This window comes from Siphateles boraxobius, unplaced genomic scaffold (genome assembly GCF_051911475.1).
Source record: "Siphateles boraxobius isolate OS27281-9 unplaced genomic scaffold, OSU_SipBor_1 22, whole genome shotgun sequence".
Classification (NCBI taxonomy): Eukaryota; Metazoa; Chordata; class Actinopteri; order Cypriniformes; family Leuciscidae; genus Siphateles; species Siphateles boraxobius.
Genome location: NW_027508833.1, coordinates 4569937 through 4595734, shown reverse-complemented (window position 1 = coordinate 4595734; position 25798 = coordinate 4569937). Strand labels below are relative to the sequence as shown.

Genomic DNA, 25798 nt, shown 5'->3' with positions numbered 1-25798 from the left:
GGCTTTCCAAAGACACCGGGAACAACACAGACATGAGCTGCTCAGTGTCACCCCCAGTACAGCAGCCCATAGTTTTCATATCTTCCCCCTCAACCAGCTTCCAACAGCCCAACCCAGACAGTCAACCACAGCAATGTGGGTCCAAGGCCAGGGATTAAACACAGGTTCAAGAATCAATCCAGAGAAATGGAGACAATCTCTGCCTCTGCCAAATCCCTCTCATATCTCGTTCCATTGTTCAGAGGTTTAATGAAGAAAGATATGAGGATATGGAGAAGGCAGACTTTAGGAAGAGGGATGATATTGAGGCAGATGACAGGTCTTTGGGGATTGTTTGTAGGATCAAAAACAGAAGGGTTATATTTGAGGGCAGTGAGAAGATAAGGGCCAGGGAGCATCTCTAACAGTGGGTTTTCTTCTGACAGAAAGAGATTCAGTACAGTTTCTGAGATCTTTGGTTGAGTTACCTTAGGAGAAGGATGTCCAGTCCTGCACCTAAACGGCCACCTTCCTCCAACCCCACATCTAAACTGACAAATCAATGTCTTCAGGATTTTTATAAACTCCCAGGCAGATGTTTTAGAGCAGGTTGGAGCTAAACCCTGTAGGAAGGTGGCTCTACTGGAGCAGGACTGGACTGGACAATCCTGCTACCCCAGGTACCTTCATACACAAATTCATACACAGTCATTGACTGACTGGGCAGGAAGACAGTGGCCTTCGGTTACAGACACAAGAAAAGCATGTTTAAACAGAGAGCAGTCTGCCACACTGGACAAGTTTCATTTCCTCCAGTCTGAAATGTGACGCATGCATTATAGCCAATTCCACATATTGTGTCTCTATCCTCCTCCACTGTTCTCCATCCCTTCCTTTCACTCCCTCAGCAGGAGGAAGTAGAGGAGATTGGCCCCGCAGCTAAAGCCCCCTTTTCAGGCCCGCTGCTGGCGAGGTCTATCGGCAAAGCACAGGGAGCGGAGGTGTCGCTTCTGCTATGGCATTTCGGACAGTGTTTACTTCTCTCTGGGTGCGGAGGAGAAAGGAGAAACAGACGGGGTATTATCAGAGAGGGATGAGAGCAGCGAAGGCATTTTTGTCTTTTTATTCCCCTCCTAAGCCTCGGGCTTTGCTCCCAATCCGATTGGTCGATACAGCCAGGGATGTAAATGAAATGCAAAGAGGAATAAGGCTGGCTTCCCATGTTATGTGTGTGTGTGTGTGTAACTGCAATGCTCTCTTTGGCTTCTTCTCAGAGTTTACCATTCGTGGGCCTCTCTTACCTTCCCTCTTTTGTATCCAAGTCCCTGTGCTACAATTTCATTTCTGTCTTGTCAGTGTCCATTCGCCTCTTTCTAGCTCTTCCTCTCTAACTTTGTCCTATCGTGCCATATACACCATCCTATGTACTTATTACTTCTCGCTTGCTTGTCTTTGCTCCCTCTCCCTGGCTGGGTTCTCAGCTCTTATCTGCTCAGGCACCCCACATTCCAGTGTTGCTGTGGCTCCCTGCCTGCATCCACGGTCACGGCGATTCCATGGGTTCACACAATCCCTCAGATGAGAGAGAGGCAAAAAAACAGGGACGGGGAGGGACTGAGAGAAAGCAGCTCAGTGGAAGAAGAGATGAATGTACATGATATATATATATTGTGATAAGGTGTAGCTGACATCCTGAACTCAGGATGAAACCATTCTTCAAGAATACAAAACCAGCTGATTGTCGCTGCCCTCCCCTTAATAACGTATATCATTGTTTCTGTAAGGGTTTCGTCTTTTACACTGGTCATAAAGTGCAACACAGAATCAAATTTGTTTATCTTACAAAGTAAACAAAAACGCATTCAGAATGAAGAGTTTAATAATCGTTTAGAATCAGATAATAGTTGGCGGACTCCCTTGGGGACTGTTGAAGACCTCTGCATTAAAGAGAATTAGAACTGTTTTGGAAAATGATGGGGTAGACAGAGCAGAAAAAAAGAGACAGGGGAAAGGATGCTGCATTTTAAAATCTGTCCCAGATTAATGGGTCATTCTTAATCTCTTATGGTTGTGCCCAAAATTACCCCCCCCCCCCCTCCCCTCCCCTCCCCTCAATCTCAATCTCAGACCTTTGTGATCCTAAAGTGAGAGAGAGACATGCCTGACAGCAGGGGGCAAATAAATAATTATTCAAAAAGAGAAGAGAGGGAGAGATTGATAGAGGTGGGATGATAGGTTCAGCACACCTTTGATCATCAACTCAATGGATATTAACATATTGAAAGTGTGAAATTTTATTACAAAAGAGACACACACACACACACAAATTTAGCAAATTCTATTAGAGTTCCACTTCAGATTCAGTTCAGACGTTTGAGTCCCTTACATTCACTGTGGAAATTCTCCTCATCTAGGACAGAAATTGGCTAAGGTTAACAATAACAATGAAATAACAGCAGCCATATTCTATGAAAAACAATTGGTCTTGGGTGTTTGACTTTAGCATGTTGAGGAAACCCTGATTTTAATCCCTGACTTTTGTAAAACTGACCGATAAATCATATTGTTAATGAAATTAAACTAAATGAATGTTACAATGATGCGGTTATGGATAAGTAGCTCATACCCTACAATATAAAAGCTCTCAGTATAAAATTCTGACATATTTGCTAAATTTTACTGTGAGATGAATCTCAGTGTTTGTAAACACTCTCAAGTTGTTTCAGACAATTTCTGTTCCTTCCTGTGTCAACCCTTCCGTCTGTCTCTGAGTTTGTCCCGCTCTTTCCTGAGGTGTGTGATGATGGAGCGGATGGCTTTGCTCTGGGGATCGGTGGGTTCTCTCTGAAGGTAACGGCTGAAGTGGCGGATGCTGCGACTTAGGAGGGAATCCAGACCATAACCTCTGCCCCCTGATTGGAGAAGACGTTCTGCGGCAAGAGCCAGGTTCTTATCCCAATTCGCTGGGTAGTCTACCTGGGCATCCACTATTTGACAATACAGCTGTTAATAAAAAATACCACAAAGATTGCAATTAATTTAACTTAAATTATAGACAACAGTATCTTTTATACAAATATATCTTTTTATAAGATTTAAAAGGTTATTTGCATAAGACTTCAAATATTTTTAAAACACAACATTGAGTCAACAGTTAACATTAACTATAGAAAACATTTAGTCACCAACTGCCATGATTTAAAAAACTGCATTTAGTCTACAAATAATCTCGTGACACATCATGGTGAAAAAAAATTGTTCACAATAGCAACGTTTCCATTACCCTTCAAATTGCGCAAAAAAGTTTTTACGCTCGCATGAGGTGGTTTTTCAGGCAATTCGAAAAAGAAAAATTTCAAGAAACTGCAATGGAAACAGTTTTTGCGCATTTACAGGTCACCTGACGTAGATGACGCGGTATGTTTGGACAGAATACGAGACAGAGTTCTTTATTAAATTCATAAAAGACAAAAGAATTCTAAACCTCAAAGAAATGCCACAATCAAGACCTCGAAGCAGATATGAGGGAGAAACAGCCTGAAACACCAGCCAATCCAAGTATAAGAGTCTTTCCTTACCATTAATGCTTGGATAACACACATATGTCTCCTTCGATTAATAATAATGGCCAGTGCAGTGACTAGGATATACGTAAACCTACCAACACCCGTCGGCGTGATTTTTGGAATGACTTATCGGAATAAAATCTTAGATCGTAGAGGAAAAAAACAACGTTTAGTCGCATAACATCGGTTAATGGAAACGCCGTCATTTTGCAATAATTTTTTTTCCGACATTTATAAAAAAAAAATCGCAAATCTGTAATGGAAACGCGTCTTTAACATGCATTTAGAAAAGGATAAGGGTAATAAGGATTTCATTTCATGCCGACTTTAAGAAGAAAAAGTTGAATATACTGAAACATTAATATAGTGCTGTTTTGCGAGCACTGTAATTCCAAAAATGTATGTAATTTCCTACTCACATAGTAAGATATCTCATAGAGACGGGCCTGCTGTTCTCTTTCCATGTTCTCAGCCAGGTCAAATAGGAAGAAGGCTGTCTTCATCCTAAAAAGTAAAAGCACCCAAGTAAAAACAGGTAGCTATATATGAAGGTCTTGTGTCACTAAAACACAAGACCGAACAATGAAGCTGACAGTGATGAGGGCAGTATTACCTGGCCTGCCACATCTCCTCATTGGCAACTCTCTCCCAGGAGCCAGGGTGGAAGCTGAAAGGGGGGAATAAAACAAAATCGATGTTCTGTCATTTAATTAGCTATTTAGGGTGTTCACACTTGGCATGTTTGGTTCGATTAAAACTAACTCTGGTGTGATTGCTCTGTTAGTGCGGTTCATTTGAATAAGTGTGAACGCTGCCATCCGAACCCTGGTGCACCAAACAAGAGGACCGAGTCGAGATCGCTGAAAAGATGGGACTCGGTCTGCTTCCAAACCAACTCTGATGCTTGTGACGTGCAACACAGAAGCACTGCGATATTACACTAGTGAACTGACTCGAGGCCCACAGAGAAGGAAATTAATAGTTGAAATAAAGCCGTTATTTTTGCACACAAAAAGTATTCTCGTCGTTTGATAAACTTAAGTTTGAGCCACTGTAGTCACTTGGACTATTTTAACGATGTCTTTAATAACTTTTCGGGGCTGGCAAGTTTCAATCCCTTAGAAGCCTATGGAGGAGTGATCCAGCTCTCAGATTTCATCAAAAATATCTTAATTCGTGTTCCGAAGATGAACGAAGGTCTTACGGGGTTGGAACAACATGAGGGTGAGTAAATACTGACAGAATTTTCATTTTTGGGTGAACTATCCCTTTAAGCGGGCCAGAACTAAATATTGTTGTTGTTTTTTTGGTCTGAACCAAGCAAACAGAACTACAAGTGTGAACACACCCTTAGTTAATCTTCTGGATATTAGTCAAAGCTTCCTCTATGTGATACTTTCATAAAATAACAAGTTGAAGAAGTGTAAAGAAAGAAATAATTTTGTAAGCATTATTACTTTCTATGATGGCATCAAAGCAGTCTTGTCGAGTACAGACTTGAAATACAAGTTTAAAACCAGCCAATAATCCAGCGAATCATATTCTGCATATCTTCAAACCATACAACAGCTGATCTTCAACCTCGGCTGTCTTTGGAAGCTCTCTCTCTCTCTGCCTCTCTGGCGAACGACCCATATATTTCTGCATTTCTTCCTTTCCACTACATCGCTCATAAACGTGCGGCCTCTCCTTCAAAGGAATATTTTAGCGTGTGACTTCCCCGCTAATATTTGGCTGGCAGGCAGGGATGGACACGCTTGTAGTGGGTGAGAGGAGAGTAATGTCACACCATTCAACCCCGATTAACTTGCTGAATACCAGCCGGCTGCAGAGAGCCTCAGTGCTGGAGACTAGAACTAATTTCACTTTATACACAGATATTGACACGCCGCAGTTTAGAAAGTCATTAGGGTGGGGTCAGCGGACTAATAACGACTTTGAAGCTGGAAACGAAGGCTGTCTGCACAGCATGGAGTCAGAGCAGTGTTTAAGTACACTTTAATATTGGTGAGGACTGAAAATACTTCAATGGAGATGCATGAGGGGTAAGAATAATGCTGGGGCACACCTGGTATTGATGCTCAGACTAGTGATGAATCTGACGGTAAATTGACTAGTATCATTTCAAACATTTATTTACATATGCATTTAATCATTGGGCACATGCTTCATTTTATCGGCATGTGTGTACCCTTGGAATCGAACCCATAACCTAAGCAATTCTAGCCACAGGCTATACCAGTTCTCTACAGTATACTGCCCTAAAAAGGCAACAAGCTGAGCTGACATTGGAGTTAAGAAAAATTGATTCAAAGTTTTGGAGCTGAATTTTGATCAACCTGCATAGTAGTTATTCTCTCCAACGTTTTTATCTCATATTATATGGGTAAAAACAACTGGAACATGGACTTTATAAGTATCAAAAAGTACTAATAGCCATGTTTTTTGGACATGCACCATGGAAGTACCAACCTTATGTATCATGTGAATTCTATGGTACGTGAGAAAAGTAATTATTTAGTATCATGGTATATATTATCAAGCCAGGCTGGAAACACGTGACTGCCTACATTTCTGCTAAACCTAGAATAAGACGCTCAAAGTAAATTTCGCTGCACTTTTACGGTGACTCGTTCGCAAGAGGTGCAATAAGCCATATCATTTTTTTCTCCGTTGCAGATGACGTTTTTTTTAAACACCCTAGTGTTATGAGAAAAAAAATGTCTGTGGGTACATTTTGGCTAGATGACATTGCGACGCTTGTAGCATGTTTTACGACACTTTCAATGTGAAATGTCCAGTGACTGGCACTAAACAGCTTGTTCAATTTTCTCTGACTGTTATATTACGTTGTTTGTTTTACAGTACGTATCATGGCAGTTCGGAAATGAAATGCCCGGTGAGTGGTGTTAAACGGTTAATGCTGTATCATGTGAGCTATTGAGCAAGTTTACTCATCAGAAAAGCCATATGGAGCTGGTTATGTGATGCAAATGTCAAAATGTATTAGTTTACAAATCATGCGGTAAAAGTGTTTTGATGTCATGACATAGTATTGTGCAAGGAACTGTACAAATTTAACTCTTAATTTATCAATATTCTGCTCCTTTAATCATAATTAGTTTGAAACTGAATCAAACTTCTTGTCATTTTACTGCATCTAGAGTTCATTTCAGCTGGAAACATTTCAATCTACATATTAACAGAACATATTATTATGACCTACAAGGTCATAAAGTCATTCCCTAGTTAACCACAAACAAAAATGACGTGCTACCTGTCATGTGGCTGGCTCCAGTTGTAAAGGTCAAGTGTTTTTTGGGCCCATTTTTCAGGGTCAAAAGGGGTCTTGACAGGTACCAACTGCTCACAGACGCCCCAGGGCCAACGAGAGAAACTCCTCTCCCAGCTGGGGTCACCCTCAGTTAGACCGATACATACAAACACAGGCCTTCTGTAGACAAAACCAGAGCAAAAACTGACCATCAGTCAAAACAACATGGGATCGCTCTGAGTGTAGAGTTTTTAATGAGTGGGTGAAACTTCGTAATAATGGTTATAACAACACATGTTATTACATTATATAATGCTTTACTGATCTATGTACATTCAAATAATGACCTTCTGATCTACAGTTAATGTACATTCAAATTGCAAAATAGGTTGCGATATATATTCATTATTAAAGGTACATAAACCAAAGATCTCTTTATGTGGTATATAATGAACAGTAACATTGCTGCTTGTTGTTATAATGTTAACATTTAACATATTATTAAAAATTGCTGCTATAGAGTGTTTGGTAATACTGTATTTTATAGTGTCCTTGTTACACATTATATGTAGTTATTATAGAAATAACGATAATTTATGCATAATTACATGCAACTAACCCTAAAGCAAAACCTAATCCTAACCCTATAGTAAGTAGACATAGTTAATTAATATTACTCAGTACTTAAATGTATAATTACACTTTAACACGGACACCGTAAAATAAAGTGTAACCGAGTGTTTGGCTGCTGTTTGTTACTGAGCAACATGTTTAATTGCACTCAAAGAAAACTTAAATAAATTGGTAAAATAAAAAGTATAAATCTATACTTTCATTCTCTGCATAATCCAGCCAAGGTGGAAAAAAAACAACAACATTAAAATAGATGAAAAAGATACTATAGAAACAGGTACTATTTCATATGCAAACTGAAGTATTTAGAAAGTAGACTGGGAAACTGAGTAAAAGCTTCTAAGCATGTCTGTTTTGTTAGAGCCATTACAGATCTTGAATCATGGGATACACCTGGCAGGAACATAAAACTGTCTCTCTTAACAAAGAGTATTTATTCCTTATCCTCTGTTTTGCTTCCCAGGGAAATGATGTTAGTGTTTGTTGCCCCCCTCTCAGAGGCCGGGAGCTTTACCAAGGAAATACTGCCGTCTGGTGGAGGGAGGCAGAACAGATTGTGCATTTGCTTTGCTCTTCCAGTGTTGTAGAAGGGCTAATAGAAGATGTGTAATTGATTTGCTAAACCAAAATGCTCTAGTGCATTCAGCAAATAGTAAAAATATACAAAAATTACAATTTAAATGAGAAAAACAGAGGATATACATTGAGGGCCTTTGAATGTGAATATAGACCAATGTGTGTTAATCTTACTGCATATTGTGCTTGAGAAACTGCTCAATGCTGAAAGTTTTCTTTTCTGTGGTGTTGACCGGATCCCACCATCGGCCAGGAAACGTGACTCCAGGCAAGTGCTTCTGGAGTTTTGCCACATACCAGCTATACGTCATCATCTGTATAATATAATGACAGTTTTTACAAGATTACAATTGAAAAACAGTGATCGAGCAGTATATATATGGCTGTAATAAATGAGACATGCTGGATTATGGACCTCCTGGTCAACAAGGCTGAGGTCGGGCCGGAGACCCTGGCAGTAGTGGAGGTAGCGAAGCGTGTTTCCAGGGAGATCACCACGAGTCAGAACCAACGAGCCCTCCGGAAATGACATCACAACCTCACGAGCAAACCTGTCCACGACGTCATTACCGCTCTGATCACACTCTCTGTCCACACACAGACAGAAAAAAAACACTTTGAAAATACCTAGTATAAAATGTTGCTTGAGTGGCAGTCAGGGGTTCAATTGCGTGACAACAGCATTTTGTATAATGTATAATTATCTATATACAGCAGAGTTTTTTTTAACTCTTTGATGCCAAGGACCCTGAATCAATTATCATTACCTAAAAAATAAAATGATTATTTAAAAAATAAAATTAATAACAAATAAAATTTTAAAAAGTAAAATTATAATTAAAAACATTTTTGTTATTTGAAAAGATTTAATTAAACAAATATTTGCAAGAAAAACATTGCAAAAATGTAAAACTAAAATAAATGGAAATAAATTAAAATAAATTATTATAAACAAGTAGTGATATTTTAAAAATAAAAATGACAAAAACACAATAAAATTACAAATTACTACAAATTAAACAAAAGAAAAGAAAGGAATATACATATAAAATAATATTTTTATAAATTCAAATATGAATAAAAACTATACTAGAATATAAATTATATTGCCCCAAATATGATCCTCTTAAGAGAGGCTCTTCCTACAATATAAAGCTAAATATTTTCATGTATAAAAACATATTTATACTGTGTGAGAAAAAAATATATGTATTCATATTATATAAATATGAATTGCTTTACATAACACATTTTAGTGAAATATTGCAAAGACAACAAAATTACATATTGCTTTATAAATTTAACAATTGACTTTTTGTTAAAATTGTAAAAATATTTTTATGAAATATATTTTATTAATATCTCAGGTGAACATTTTTACCTTTAAATACCATCTAGCAACCCCCTTTTGTTTATTTATTTATTTATACATTGTTGCATATGAATAAATATAATTAAATACTGTTCTTTTAAGAACTAATTTAGGAGGAAAACATACCTGGACTTCTTATTTGTTTATTCTTCATAGAAAATGTATGTATATGGTATTTGTTTGTTCTTCATAGAAAATGTTTGTATATGGTAAACAAAAAGGTTTACACATAAGTAATTGTTGCTCTTTTATGTGTGATTGTGGAGTTGTGTCAAAGTGCACGAGAGTCACCAGCAGATTTTAGCAATTATTGAACCTCCGAAAGACAATTTTGGCTAATAATGCCTGTTTGTTAAAGTCTTTAGTAAAAAAAAGTTTGTAGTAGAACCTTTAGGAAATTTGCGGGCTGAAAGTGATACAAATGTTTGTGAGCTTACATGAACATTTATTCACAAATACTTCACAAATACTTCACAAAAGTGTAAGTATCCATGACATTCTCTTTCTTCCAGCTGTTCTGAAGTCAGCTCCTGTGTTTCTCTGTGAGCAGTGATGAGGTGGAACATCTCTCGGCTGTAATCAGTCTTGGACAGGTGTGATGAGCGCTGACAAGAGCGTCAGTCTCACCATTGATCAAAGCGCCAGTTTGTGTCAGCGATGTACCAAACCTCACCGCTCTAATCTACATGACTGCCGTGGCTAGGATGTTTAATCAAGCACAGAACTCAGCTGCTTTAATCTGCATGACTAGCGTGGCCAGGACGGCTAATCAAGCATAGAGTCAAAGCTGCAGAAGAGTGCAAGAGAGCTTTTGCTTTGATGTGTGTTGAAGCATGGAGGAAATGAGGAATTCAGAGAGTGATTGCCATGGTCTGGATGATCGACCACAAATATACAAAAAACTCAAACGTTCAAAAGTTCGATGAGTCTGTGATGTTGCAAAATAATGCAGTACTGCACATTGATAGGCCCACTGCAAAATAGTATTTAGACAGCAAATTATACATGATATCTACATTTGTTTGGATTTTCTAGATCTACGATTACAAAAATTGATATTTATGCTTTTTTTATTTTCTGCACTGATTATGGGGAGAATCATGGTTGAATTCAATGGACGTAAATATTATAAGTAAAGGCTAATGGCAGGTGGTCATTATCACAAAATCTTTTTAAAAAGAGACAATATGAGAAATGATACAAAATATTTGACCTGATATTTTAGCCTTTTGATGATATTCAATATCATAACTGTCTCTCAAGCTCGCAAAGGCAGCATTTATTTGACCATAAATACAGTAAAAAGTGTAATATTTTAAAATATTATCACAATTTTAAAAAACTTTTGTATTTTAATATATTTTAAAATGTAATTTATTTCTGTGATCAAAGCAGAATGTTCAGCATCATTACTCCAGTCTTCAGTCACATGATCCTTCAGAAATCATTCTAATATGCTGATTTTTATTCGCATATTTCATTCTAATATGCGCAAGAAATATATTATTATTATCAATGTTCAAAACAGTTGTGCTGCTTAATATTATTGTGGAAACCCTGATACATTTTGTTCGGGATTTGTTGATGGATTGAAAGTTCAAAAGAACAGTTTTTATTTCAAATAGAAATCTATCATAAGATTATAGATGCCTAGCCATATTTACCTAGACATACACAAAACATGTAAAAGGCCACATGGGGACTTTCTCATAACACATTTAAATGAGGACAAAAGCGAACTATCAGAAACCATCTCGTCTTAACAATTTCACACATGAAATCTCTTACTGTTGTGCTGTTCAACAAATCAATATTCTCTAGCCAGCAAGTGTGAATTTGCCTTAATAGAAATGTCTCTTGTCTTTCCAATAAATAAAAAAGATCTCCATTTCAAAAGTATTTGAGGTATTTGAAGACATTTGCGGCCTTAAATTTTGAAAAGTAAATAAAAGACTTCTGAATAGATTTATAGCGTGCACTGGCACCCGGTGTAAGAGACTGTGTGTGAACGGTTCACCTGTGGTTTAAGCTGATCATGTGTGAGATGAGGCCTGCAGTGAGTATCCAGGCTCCTGTGTTCCACACCGTCCCCCGACTCAGACGCCCGTTCAGCCAACACACAGTCCAGCTCAGACCCAGACCAGCCAGAACACACACCCCAGCATCAGCCTGCAGCCAGAAGCGCTCCACCTTCATATACACATGCAGTATATACATTAAAGTGAAATATCTTACATTATAGAAGACATAATTGTGTCTTAAACTTTAACGCACCACTCCCAGTAGAAGAGGCTTCTCAATGTTCAGGTTTGCTCTCCAGGCGAAGAACACAGAGTAGATGCTCACCATGATGACAATCAACCAGACAAATACACAGCGCAGTCTGGGGCCACATACAGTAAAAAAAAAAATGTAAGATGATATTGACTTGTATGAAACTACATTTGATATACAATATGACAGCAAAACTATTGGTATGTATATTAGTCAGTTGCCTGTGAGTTTTAAAGGTATAATTCACCCAAAAATGATGTCATTATTTACTCGTCCTGAAGTTGTTTCTTCTGCTGAACACAAAAGAAGATATTTTAAAGAATATGGGTAACCAAACAGTTGATGGACCCCATTGACTTCCATAGTAGGAAAAAAATGACATTGGAAGTCAATGGGGTCCATCAAATGTTTGGTTACTGACATTCTTCAAAATATCTGCTTTTGTGTTCAACAGAAGAAATAAATTCACACCGGTTTGGATCAATATGAGGGTAAATGATGATTTTAAGTTACCCTTTAAGTAATATCAGATGAACATAATTGCTTTTTTCCTGAATATCAGAATGAATGTGATATTGGTATTGCTTTCATTCAGTTCTATAAAGAAGAAGATAATACCTAGTAATGAACATTTATGGTTAGCTAATTTGTTGCTTTTAGCCATGCCGACATTTTTAAAGGGATAATTCACCCAAAAATTAAAAAAAATTGTCATTAATTACTGACCCGCATGTCGTTTCAAAACCACAAGACTTTTGCTCATTTTCAAAACATAAATGAAGAGGTTTTAAATGAAATCTGAGAGATTTCTGTCCCTCTATTGACAGCTACGATACTACCACTTTGTCACTACCATATCTGGTGTATGAGTTGATGAATAATATGTGAATAAAAGCCTAAATTCAATCTGTTCATCATATAAAGTTATCGAGTCTCTTCAGAAAATTTGGACTAAACTGCTAAGTACATATGGATTAGTTTTACAATCTTTTTATGTAGCTGCCAATGGAAGGATAGAAATTTCTCAGATTTCCTCAAAAAGATCTTCATTTCTGTTCTGACAGATGAACGAAAGTCGTAAGGGTTTGGAACAACATGAGGTGAGTAATAAATTACTATCCCTTTAATGAAAGTAGTCAAAATAGTCAAACTAAATTAATTTCAGAATAATAATTTATTTGTATGTAACAATATAATTGTACAAAATTATAATTGTATTTTACAGCCATAATTACCTTTACAAACACTAAAACCTTCAACACCACTTCTCCAATCCGATTACTGGATCAGAATTAGCCATTGTACAATATACAGTATTGTACTTTCAAAATTGTGGGGTCAGTACGTTTTTGTTTTTTTTAAGGAATTAATACTTTTATTCAGCAAGGATGCATTACATTGATCAAAAAGAACAGTGAAGACATTTATAATGGTATGCACTTCAAAAAAATACGGTTCTTTTGAACTTTCTATTCCTGCTATTATCTATAATCTAAATAAAGGCAAAAATAAATATTTTTTAAAAAATTATTAAAATATAATACAATTATTTTAAATTGTAGTAATACTTCACAACATTACTATTTGTACTGTATTATTGGTCAAATAAATGCAACTTTCATGAGGATAAGACATTTGTTTCAAAAACATTTAAAAATTTAACCAACCACAAACTTCTTGTTAAACATCTGTGCCACAAGCAGCACCACATGCAGTTGTAAAAAAGACAAATTCAAACTATAGTTCTGCTATTGGTTGAGCCAGAAGCGAAAATGTTGGGCCACTCAAAAAACCAAAGTGACGTTTTGAAAGCTGCGCACTGCCATAGTGTTTACAGCAGTCTCTCCACATGAACTAAACTTCAGAAACAGATTGTGTGGTTTTTCTTCACTTCAATGGCATTAAGCATTAAACTGATGGTCAGATCTCATTCAGTTATGTCTTACCTGCTTCGGGAAGACAGCAAAATGCCTAGAACTGTCAGCGCTAGTACTGGGGAAGACAGATCATTCACACAGTGATTCCATTGAGCCCTGAGACACAAGAGACACACTTATCAATACACCCACTATGTCTTTATGATGGACAGAGACTCAAACTCATAGTGCTGTGAGTGAGAGTGTCTGAAAGTGTTTTTCAACATTAAGTGCAGTTTTGTGACAGCCTTCCCTTCTATCTGTATCCCAAACCCAGTCAATGGCCAATTTCCCTGCTGAAAGAGATAGTGCCCTGCCTGTGCCTTAATACCCATCTCTCTCTGACAGCTTATTTAGGTGTCGTGTGAAAGCGTGCGTGTGTGTGTGTGTTGGAGAGAGAGTGTTTGAGCTCCTTATGGCAGGTTTATGCTGTGACATGCTTGTTGTGTTTCCCTCTCTCGTTCTCACCTGTCCATCATGCTATGTGGCAGCTGCGGGGGGTGATGGGAAACGGCTGATTGGTACTAGCGGGACATAAGCTAAGCTGTCTCTCTGGGGACACCCGAACGTTTGATGAGGGTGGGCTGAGGAGACGACCCGAGCCTCGCATGATGTCTTACACTAGCGTCATCAGAAGCGCTGTGAACATCACTGATCATTTCAAAGCCAGTGCAACACAACAGATTTGTTATTCCTGGCAGGGTCAGCTTTGCTGTTTTAGAGGGAAGGCGGATCTACAAGAACTAACTATGGAAGGGGTATTAACAAAGTCATTAGTTTTTATTAAAGCTAACACTTAATATAACACAGAACAAATTTTTTCTTGGTTGATCATAAAAACGATGAGGTAAATATATCTATAAATTGTATAAATTAAGATTTAAGATATTACATTTGAAAAACTCATTTTAAATGCACAATTAATCAACAGTCATGATGAACTAATTTGATTCCAACATTACATTCCAACATTACTGATGTATAAAATAATTACAGATAGTTTAGTTCCATAAATTGTGTAGTTAAATAAAGAATAGGGGGTTGAAGTTTATTTTACAGTACATGCGCATAATTAACTTTATTGTGTACTTGCTCAAAAAAAAAAGTTAAATATGGTAACCACATGGGTTGAAGTTAGGCTTAGGGGCTTAGGGGTAGTTAATACACAGTTATTGTAATTACTATAATAAATACATAGAATCTTGGGGAACAAGACTGTAAAATAAAGTGCTACAGAATATGGTGAGCTGTTGCCTTGCACAAAATGAGTATTTTAATATAAAATTATAATAATATTTTAGTATTAAATTACAATTAATAATTGCAGTCACAATATCAAGGGATATAATCAACAGTTATGATTTTTGTCACAAACCTGCAACATTTACATGATAACAATGTACTAAAAACGTTTTTCCTTTGCATTTTTCGCGTACAGATGGCAACGTTGTCAAAATGATCCCCGTTCACACGGATCTGCGAAAACGATTAAAACACTGTATTATTCATTCCAGGCCAGTAGTTAGCGATGTTATGTTGCAAGAAGCACTAAGCGCCTATAGACTGAACATGTAATACGCATGCGCATGACGTCATCGTTTGCACAAATTCACGTTTTCAAAAGTTACCTTTTCAGGCCCTCAAAACGCCGTTGTCATGTAAATGAACGGCCTAAATGCATAAAAAGTTGACCGTTTTTGGTTGAAAATGGTGTGTAAATGGCTCCTAAATGGTAACAACTGTATCATTGTAGTATTTGCATAGTGAATCACAACTTTTGTGTTGCTGTTGTTGCATTTATTTTTATACTAAAATATGTTTTGTTTTTTGATCACTACATAATTCCCATACTCATATTTCCTTCCGGAAATTAAAATAAAATCATTCATTATTCATCAAATCAATTTTGTTACACTCACCGTAACATATTTTGGAGGCTCAAATTTTCATCTGTTTTTGCCTGAAGCCAAAGAAATCCACATGTGGTGCATTAGATTCAGAAAATAAACACAGCATGAAAACCTCATATCCAAGTACATATACTGTATTTAATCTTTTTTAAATGATAAAAGACTAATGAATCTGTGTGTACCAGACTGAAGGTGCCATATTCAGCCCGGAGCAGGTGTGTGAGGAGGCCGTGGAGAGACGTCTGGTCTCCCCAGCTCCAGCGAGCTCTGTTGAGGTAGGAGGAAATGGGCAGGTAGATGTAGGGCACAAAGCCAGCCAGGAAACACATCCCCAAAGACACCAGACCAATAAAGGACAAACCCTGTGGGAAATACAAGTCACTTGTAATGGATATATTCTTTTAAATGCCAAATGTTCCAATTTGCATACAAAACAGCATGGACATAACACTTGGACAATACCACCCTCATCTGGGAACAGTTTCCTCTATGGCTTTGCACTGCTTTCAACTGTAAGTACCAGTGCCTTAGGATCTTCAGTTATGAATTCTAATCTCATAGTTTTTAACTATTCAAATAGACACTAATACCAAACTAAACACCAAAACGTTTTTTTTTTTTTTATATAAATTGATTTAAAATACACAGTATATTTGTATATATACTGTATTTGTTCCCTTTTTTATGGCTTCAAAATTCTAGCATAAAACCATACCTTAATGTACATCTCTCTAGACCTGTTATATTTATTACATGACGTGGCATGAGGGAATGATATCTCCAAATATAAAAGTTTTTTTAAATTGCACTATTCATTTATTTACCTTACTGTGAAAAGCTGACAAATTAGGCGTTGAACCCTGTACCGATGAGTGATTATCAATACTTACATTATGAGTGTAGAGGTGCAGGAGGGCCCAGGGAATTATGATGACAACATACAAGACCAGTGTGTGCTGATTGCACAGGCTCAACCCACAGAACAGCGCCCCCCATTGAGCAAACTGAGAAAAGCAACAAACAAAAATACATGAATGCAACTTACACCTTGAGCATTACTCAAGCAGGCTCAGCATTACTGAGTATCAAATGGTTTGGACTGTAGTAGGAATTCACCGTAATTTCGGCTAACGTATATTCCCGGCCAAAATTTTGATTTTGGAGGGCTAAAATCAGTGACCGAAACAGACATTTAATCTAATGGCACGTTTTGACTGTGTTTAGCATCTATTTCGTGCACAAACCATGGATGAGCTACAACAGTTAGCTGTGTATACACTAGCCGTGGATCGACAATATTCATTTCTTGATTTTAATGATATGGTTTCTTCTAAAATCTTTATTTTGTGCTGTTTTTCTGTTGATGATGCATGAACAAAACTTCAAAAAAAATTGTAGCACACCTGCCATCCAATAAAAACCTCAACTTTAAAATCCTGTCAAATTTATTACAATATTCAAACAGTAAATGTCGTTTTGGTGCTCTCTAATACAGCTGTAGTGCCTCAGTTCAAGCGGCAGCATGGATCAAGCGCACATAAACTGATTATCTCATCTCCTCTTTACTACTAGTTACAGCACAAAATAAACATGGGTGAACACCAGAAGGTATGTTACCTAAATTAATCCCCTCTCGCATAATCGCTCATTCAGTATTTAAACTGGGGAAAGAGGTCAACTAAACGGCTTGTAGGCTCTACAATGTCACTTTACGTTATATTTACCTCATTAAAGCTATTCAATGTCCATAAACTCATTAGTTAGCTAGATAAAATGCCTCAATAGAAGAGCATTTTGCTAAACATATGCTTTGTATTACATATTCATTATACAGTATTTTAACTTAACCTGTTAGTGATGTCTTCATTATTTAATGTATGTTTGAATAAAGCTGTCATGGAAACAAGTTATTACAGTTTATTGATCTTTTAAATGTTTATATTTCCAGTTAACAAACTGGAGTAGAAACTATTCTGTTATGTAAAAAAGTTGATATAAAAACAGCTATTTATATGTTTGTACAACTCCGTTAGCTATTTGAGTGTTGGTTATTAAATAAGTTTGATTAATTCAATGATTATTCATTTATTATTTATTTCCGGTTTGGTTTTTCACCCAAGTGCATTCTGAATTTTCGGTTTCGGCCCAGAATTTTAATTTCAGAGCATCCCTAGACTGTAGTACCTTCTTCTTCTGCTGAACACTCTTTGCACAGTGGAAACAGGCTGATAGGGAGAAGAGGACGCCCACAAACAAGTTGTTAAGAGAAAAGACTTCAGCCATGACCGACCACTGCCATACGAGCCTGGACACTGCAAACACTCCACCAGCCAGGACAGCCCCTGGACCAGGTCCCGCCACCCTGAGCACAGAGACAACAGTGAAGGACTCTTACCCGAGTTAGGGTGTTTAAAAACAGGAATAGTTTTACAATATTCTCTGACATAACAAACCATAGTGCATGTGCACACACTTTTATGCTGCAAAATAAACTGGTAAGTAAAGGAAACGGATTTGAAATTCTTAAATCTATAATCAATTTGAATCATCTGTATTATTTTAATTTGAATTACTTTTAATGAAAATCAATTTGATTAGAATGCTAAAGACATTTTTTGTGAAACCATTCCAAAAAAAAAAAAAAATTAAATTAACATATTTAATAGTGATGGTTTTATGCTGTGGGATGTTGCATCGATTGAGTTCAGTTACTTATGTTTCACAAATAATTTCACCAGAAAAATGGCAGATCAATGGATGGATGTAACGTATCCCTTACAAGATTTTTAAAGATTAATCAAAGTCAAGCCACAGCAAAGAACTATGTCAGATAAGTCTGCGCTGACAATAGATCAAAACAATGGGCTATTATAAGCAGAAAGATAAGAAAGATTTGCAAAATTAGTCAGTGATCTTTAGTACACCTAATGTCCAAATGAAAGTACAGCAGAATCATTGCGGTATTCTATTCTTCTGCTTAATTGTATCACCTGCAAAATATGATTACATCCAGACCAATAGGTGTCAGTACAGAGTCCAAATCCACTGGGTACTACTGGGACAATTAGGGACCAGCTAAGCATAAACAAAAACACACTGAGTGCACCTTTAAAGCTACACTAGACTATGCTATCGCCCAGCTCTAATCTAAGCTATTAAAATATTATAAACATTAACATTATCGTAAAGCTGCTTTGAAATTATATGTATTGTGAAAAGCACATACATTTTAATTGGCTTGACTTTACTTATAAGTACTGTGTAATATTAATTAAAAGCATGTAGGCCTACTTACTGTAGGTTTAGGGTTAGTTGCTTGTAAGTATGCATAATTTGCTGTTATTACTATAGTATGCACATATAACGTATAACAATGACACTAAAATAAAATGTTGCGTGTAATTGTTTATCAAAAAAAAATCCACAAAAAGTATCACAAAATTGCTTTTATGTAGAAATTCACCACATAAAGCATGCTAGACTGTGTGCTTCAAATTGTATAGGCGCAGAAATCTGATGTATACCAGTGGCGTGGTTTAGCTGGATGTTAAACAATTCCTGGTTACCATAATATAATTGCAGAATCACCTGCAATGCATATAAAATTAGGACTTGACTTCAACTTGTGAAAAAAGCCTAGAGACTTGACTTAGACTTGGACTCCAGCTGAGAAGAATGAGATAGGACAAAAGGCCAGGCGAGGTAAAAAGAAACGATGGATGAAAGGATGAGCGAGTGGGGTCAGCCTCGTCTGTTTGAGACCAGAGAACACAGAAATGAAGGAAAAGAATAAAAAAAGTTGGGAAGACGTAAAAGAGAGAGAGAGCGGCAGAGGGAAAAAAACTCATCCCGGTCTCAAACACACTGGCTTGGAAAAATTTTAGCGGGCTTGACAATTAAAGGGGGGTGGTGGGGGGGGGAGCGAGGCAGTATGGCCCTCTCCTCATTGTGCCGAGTGGCTTAGAGTCCTCATCAGCCTATCAGCTAAGTGACAGGCGGAGAGCTGCTCTATTCAGCGGCACAGATACACGCCGCGGGCCAAGCGGCTGCCAGCTCCCTCCTGACCCCGCAATCCCTCGCCGCTGACAGCTTCAAGCTCCATGGCAAATTAGGCGCTCTCACATTACAATCGCACAAGACAGATTCCATTAACGGTATCTGAAATTGAGTAGAGAGCAGGGCCCTCGCCTTATCAGACCTGACTCATAAGCAGCGCCGGCACCGCCGAAGCTCGCGCGCTTAATCACGAGCCATGATACCATTTAGACGTTTCCAGCGCGCCTCTGCCTGCCGCTGTGATAGTCGGCCACAAAAGAGGCTGATGAGACTTAGGGGAAGGGGAACAATGGAGCTTTCGCAGGGAAAGCAAAGTAAGTCAGGAAAAAGGGGAGCGGAGAGAAGGATACGGGTGGAAGAAAGCAGGAAGGATGGTGTGTGTGGAACTCGCGCTTGCTGACTACTTCTCTTTTCTCTTCTCCCGCTTTATTACACACTACTTGCCTTTCCTCGCTTTTCTTTTCCCGTCTCGTACGAGATGAGGCCGTGCGTGTGTGTGCGCGGTTGGACTAATAGCTTGTCAGAGGGAGGCGGGGGGATTCTTGGTGATATCGGCTTCTCTCTAGCCCTCTTTACTACTCGCGCACGCTAAGGAGGGGGGCGAGGAAGACGGGGCTCAGTGTAGGTGCGGACCCCCCACACCCTTGATTCTGCTCCCGCTGAGAGACAATTAACCCTCAGCACACGTCAGAGGAAGGGTTATAGCAGGGGTGCTATCTGGAGGTAGGGGTCCTCGGTACCAAATATCACATCCTCTCGTCTTTGACAGTCACTTGATGTCCTCCTACTCCTGTCTTTATTCCTCTGAAGGGGCTTGACACGGACCTCTTTAGGAGTGTCTGTCTGTTTGAACGAAGGCATGTGACACGTCCTTCATTCCAAAGCATGTCTCCCTCTCTCTCTCGTCAGTGATGAGTTGAGAGAGAGACACTTGCGTGCAGCATCACAGGCTTGTTTGCTGCTATCATGTCTGCTGTGTAGGATGCTGCTGTGTTAGTGTCCCTGTAGTAGCCTACTGTTTACACCTGGTACTAAGATGCGTTTTGGTCGATTGGATACGCCAAATACAGGTGTAAACGGGGTCTAAAACGTTTTAAGCTTGTCCACAAAAGGCCGCAAGAAACGAAATCTGCTGCTCACCGTATGTTTTTCCATCGTCTCCTTTGTGCTTATATGTAAATTGCACAAGCTTATTTTGTCACTTCGATCGAAAGATCTGAAAAAACACACACATTTACCTGCCTATAGACCCTCCCCTTGAAGAAATCAGGACAGAAGTGGTTAAAAGTGGACAAAAGAAATGGATTAAAACACCAGGTGTAAACAGGTATGTCTCCCTCATCTACTTGTGATCTGATCGACCAAAATGTATCTTAACACCTGATAGGTGTAAACGGGGCCTATGCAAACATGCTAGACTGCATTATTGCATGGAAATTTTAATTTGAAAAAAATAACCCTAACCCTATAGCAAATAAATGCTGTTAATTAATGTTACTTACTATTTAGCAAATATTAATATATGCAAATAACTGTGATCAATTAATCAGTACATCATGCAAATGATTTCATGAATTTCTTTCTTCTTCTGAACACAAAAGAAGATATTTTGAAGAATGTCGGTAACCAGACAGTTGATGGACTCCATTGACTTCCATAGTAGAAAAAAATAATCAATACCGATTACTGACATTCTCATTCTTAATATCTTCTTTTGTGTTCAGCAGAAGAAAGATATGCATACAGGTTTGAAACAACTTGAGGGAGATTAAATGATGACAGAATTTCCATTTTTAAAGGGGTGGTAAAACAAATTTTTTCGAAGGCTTGATTGTGTTTGTGGGGTGCACTGTAGCATGTGTTCATGGTTTGTTTTTTAAAAATTGCATTATTTTACATATATTTTACCTTTATTCTACACTGCTCTGCCCCTCCATGTAAAAACGGTCTGATGGTTTCCTCGTTCTATGAAGCCAGTCCCTCAAAACTACGCAATGGGCTCAGATTGGTTTGCTGGCCCAGTGTGTTGTGATTCGCTAAGCGTCTAATGCACGTTTTCCGGAAACGTCACACCCCGTACCTTTACCGGTACTCTGTGCTTTGGTGTATTATAAATGATGGCGTCAATAAAACCAATCGGACCCGGGGAAACGTTAGTGAAGATGATCGAGCAGAACCTGTTCAAGAACGGCTGTTAAACGACGTTTCAGAAAGGTTTGTTTTTTGTTGTTCTCTCATTACTTTTTAGATACGCTGTTATTTAAATGTACTAATTATTATAGAATTACAAAAAAATAAGGTTCATAAATAAGAATTTCGTATAATCGTTCTAACAAATTATACTACAGTCCTCAAAGGGATTTTTTTGAGTAAAGACTGCGGATCTATAATGATCGTTTCTGACTGTATGCCACCGTAACTTTTGTATTTTTAGAACGATTGTAGACAAATATCTGTCGACAGAACTATTAACCCAAAACGAACACTAAACATCAGCTGCCAAATCAAACACAGAACCATGTTTAGCATGCCTGTAGATAAACATAAAAGCTCTAATCAAAGAATAATTTACTCTAATTCCAAGTTCGCTGTTGAGATTAAAAAAAAGTTTGTAACATTAGGTGTTTGTCGGATAACGTTAAGTATGAATGAGCATTTAACAAACCAGTAGAGCCAAACAATATTGTCATTTTTTTACTTCCTTGCTACAACGTACAATTAACAATACGAACTATTACAGGAAAACACATCGACGAAAAATAAATCATACTTACAGGTTGTGGCCCGTAAACAAAAGCTTCTGTTTTTAAAGTTGGACCTGCTCCATCTTTCAGAACAAGCCGATGTGCGAATCCTGCATTGAGCTCGCGAAGATTGTGGAAGCTTTCCTCCGTAACATGTACAGCACAGAGAGCGAGATTTGGATCATAATTATGAGGGACCGAGTTAAAAATAAATCTTAACCATTGATCCCTAACTCCCTCGTCCCTAGGAAGGCTGAACAAAGTGGACCTAGTCGTAGTAGTAGTAGATTTTATTTTCCCCGTGGGGCAACTGGATTTGCGGCACAGCCGCAGGGCTCTTAATGACATGACATCAGACATAGACATATGACACCAACAATAAAATACAAAACAGTACACTATACTCCCTTGGGTCTGACCAGACCAGCCTGATATCTAGCTTATTTTGGGTGATTTAAAGCTTTTATGGCTTGTGGTACAAAAGAATTTCAATCTATTCTTAGTCAAAAGTGGTAGACTGAAACGACACCTAGATGGCAGTAATTTAAAATGAGATGCTAACGGGTGTGTGTGATCACATACAATGCAATTAGCCTTTTTCACCACCCTGTCTTTGTAAATGTGTTCAATGCTCGGTAGAGATATCCCAAGTAACTTGCTGGCAGAAGTAACTGTTTTTCTGATTATCTTTTTCTGTTATTCGGTGGCATTTCCGAACCAACAGATAATGCAGCAAGTTAAAACACTTTCAATAAAAGCAGTATAAAACATTTGGAGAATTTTGTTATTAACATTAAAAACAAGCAGTTTCTTTAAAAAATACATTCTTTGCTGTGTCTTAGTGTGGAAAAAATCAGTCCATGAGTCCCATTTAAGCTTGTTGTCCAGTACAATGCCAAGGTATTTATAGTTTAAAACAACCTGAATAACCTCCCCATTGATAAAGGTGTCAGTGGGTTGCTGTGACTTTCTAAAATCTATGGACATTTCTTTGGTCTTATTAATATTTAAAATTAAATGTAGATTATTGCACCATTCTTAAAAGGAGTCTAAACCTGCAACCGGGATGAAAATAACAGCAGCGTTTCGACGGCATTGCGACAACTCATCTCCAAAACAGCATTATATAAAATGGCCTCGCCCCGCTTAAGTATTCTCGGAGGAGGGGTTTATGTAAATAATGGGATATGCTGACGTCAGCAACCCTGGAGGAATGTCGTGTAGTCCAAAACCGGCTGTTTGCTGTAGTCCTTAGAAATTGGATTTTTTAAAAGCAAATATCTCCCTTTGCTTTGAACTTTGATCGCTGTAACTTTGCAGATGTTGTTTATGCTCAAACAGCAACATTACACACTAGCTAAAGTTAGAAAAGTGAAATCGTGTTTTACCACCCCTTTAAGTGAACTTAACAAATTAACTGTTGGCATATTTGTTTCACGTCAATAATGTCCGGTTTGTCCTCTTGGACATGGCACACAGCAATACTGTTAAAGGGTTAGTTCACCCAAAAATTCTGTCAGTAATTACTCACCCTCATGTTGCTCCAACCCTGTAAGACTTAAAAAATAGTCCAAGTGACTACAGTGGCTCAACCTTAAGTTTATCAAGCGACGAGAATACTTTTTGTGTGTAAAAAAAAAAAACGACTTTATTCAACCATCTCATTCCCCTAAGCTGTTGACGAAGTCTAACAGCACAGCGCTTCTGGGTTGCACGTCAGAACGTAGGCTTACTATTGGCCGACGCTGATCGTGTGTGATGCATGTGATGCTGGCCAATAGTGAGCCTACGTTCTGATGTACAACCCAGAAGCGCTGTGAAGTTACACTACATCAACAGCTAAGGAGAATGACATGAAAGAGAAGAGATGGTTGAATAAAGACGTTATTTAAGGTTGAGCCACTGTCAGCTATCTCTATCTCTCTCTCTCTCTCTCTCTCTCTCTCTCTGACACACGAAACTAACGATTGTTTGGCACTTATCCCACGATTGTAGTAGTAAAAACTTTGCTCAACATTTTTGTGCACAGAACTGTTGATTTCCCACTAGCTTACAGCATCTAGGTTTCCTTCGAAGGAGCATTGCCACTTTGCACAAAAGTAGAAAAAAAAGAAAAAATCAGTTTAGCGATGTGTGTTAAGCAGGCGGGACTCAGATATATTAACCATTTAGGTACCATGAATTGCGCATTTTCTCAGAACGCTTTTGTAAGAGATTTTAATCTAAATAAGATGTTTCCTGATTAAATAAAATACATAAAAACCACAAGACACAACCGGACAACAGTGGTTATATATAAATATATTTTAAGTTTTGATCAAAATTATTGCTAGGGACAAATCAGTGTCACTGGATATTGGTAGGGACATGTCCGTAGCGTCCCTACTAAATTCTACGCCCCTGTGTAACCGCAAACTTTCAAAAGAACGTGGGAGTACAAGGCGATCAGAAATGAGATATACATTTCCTCTGCTTGTAGTGCACCATTCACGCACACACACAAACTGTTTCATCAAATTAAACGGCAATAGCATACAATTGAGGTTTGGTTCCCTTCCATGATTTAGTGCGATTTCGATTCATATCAGCAATGAACCATACTGAGTTCACATGAACCATAACCCAGACTACCCTTTTTAAGCAGACTCAAGTACGGTTTGCAAGTGCGCACCCGAGTTCGGCAAACAGCGTTCACATCATCCAAACGAACCGAACTCTGACGTCAGGTGAAACCGTGTGCACACCAAAAGTGCTTGTGTGAAAGCACCAAGGTGTTCACACTTGTATTTCGGTTTTCTTGGTTCTTTTGCTTTTGAACCGGACCAGAGTTCATTTAGAAGCGGACGAGACGCATCTTTTCCGCGGTCTTGTCCGCTTGTCTGTTGCACCACGGTTCAGATGGCAGCGTTCACACTTTTTCAAAAGAACCGCACTAACAGAGAAATCGCACAAGAGTTAGTTTTAATCGAACCAAACATGCCACGTGTGAACACACCCTTCGGATTATTAGGAATGAATAATGGATTTGTGACTAGAGTGCAACAGTTCTCCAAAGGGGAATTGATTTTGAAAGTTAACTTTTACAGACAGACCCACTGTGAGCTACGAGGTTGTTAATTGTGATATTTGCTTTTGTTGACGCCACCAGCCTGCATTATTTCAGCTTGCTTTTTTTAAAAGATTTTGTTTAACAGCGGGAATTCTGGTGGAAAAAAAAACATTACCTATGATTTTAAAGAGAAATCTCCATTAATCATAGAATTGCACCAAAAGAACTCTTCAGTGCCAGCCCACTCCCATGAAGCACTGCGAATGACAGTGCATGTAGTGCACTGCATGTAGTTTTATATTTCTCCATAATTTTGGGGGATTGGGACTGTAGACCTTGCCCTTGTTAAAGCCGTTCAGTACACAGTCTTGTACTGTTGTTTTTTTGTCTGATTTTCAATTAAATTTTTTGGCTTCAAATCAAAGTTTCTAATGTTGTGATTCACCTTG

The 25798-nt window shown here is 38.0% G+C and overlaps 1 protein-coding gene across 1 annotated transcript in view; it reads right to left on the bottom strand.

The window, feature by feature from the left end:
- Positions 1 to 2257: 2257 nt before the first annotated feature.
- Positions 2258 to 25798, bottom strand: part of tmem260 (transmembrane protein 260) — a 39149-nt gene continuing 15608 nt past the window's right edge. Inside the window, exons 4-16 of the mRNA XM_077238424.1 lie at positions 17685 to 17862; positions 16391 to 16504; positions 15683 to 15862; positions 15510 to 15550; positions 13621 to 13707; positions 11675 to 11783; positions 11418 to 11590; positions 8444 to 8615; positions 8203 to 8342; positions 6823 to 6999; positions 4159 to 4212; positions 3965 to 4049; positions 2258 to 2982 (exon numbers count right to left, since the gene is read on the bottom strand). Of these exons, the coding sequence (XP_077094539.1) occupies positions 2728 to 2982; positions 3965 to 4049; positions 4159 to 4212; positions 6823 to 6999; positions 8203 to 8342; positions 8444 to 8615; positions 11418 to 11590; positions 11675 to 11783; positions 13621 to 13707; positions 15510 to 15550; positions 15683 to 15862; positions 16391 to 16504; positions 17685 to 17862 (1765 nt within the window). The 3' untranslated portion in view covers positions 2258 to 2727. The remainder of the gene's footprint in view (positions 2983 to 3964; positions 4050 to 4158; positions 4213 to 6822; positions 7000 to 8202; positions 8343 to 8443; positions 8616 to 11417; positions 11591 to 11674; positions 11784 to 13620; positions 13708 to 15509; positions 15551 to 15682; positions 15863 to 16390; positions 16505 to 17684; positions 17863 to 25798) is intronic.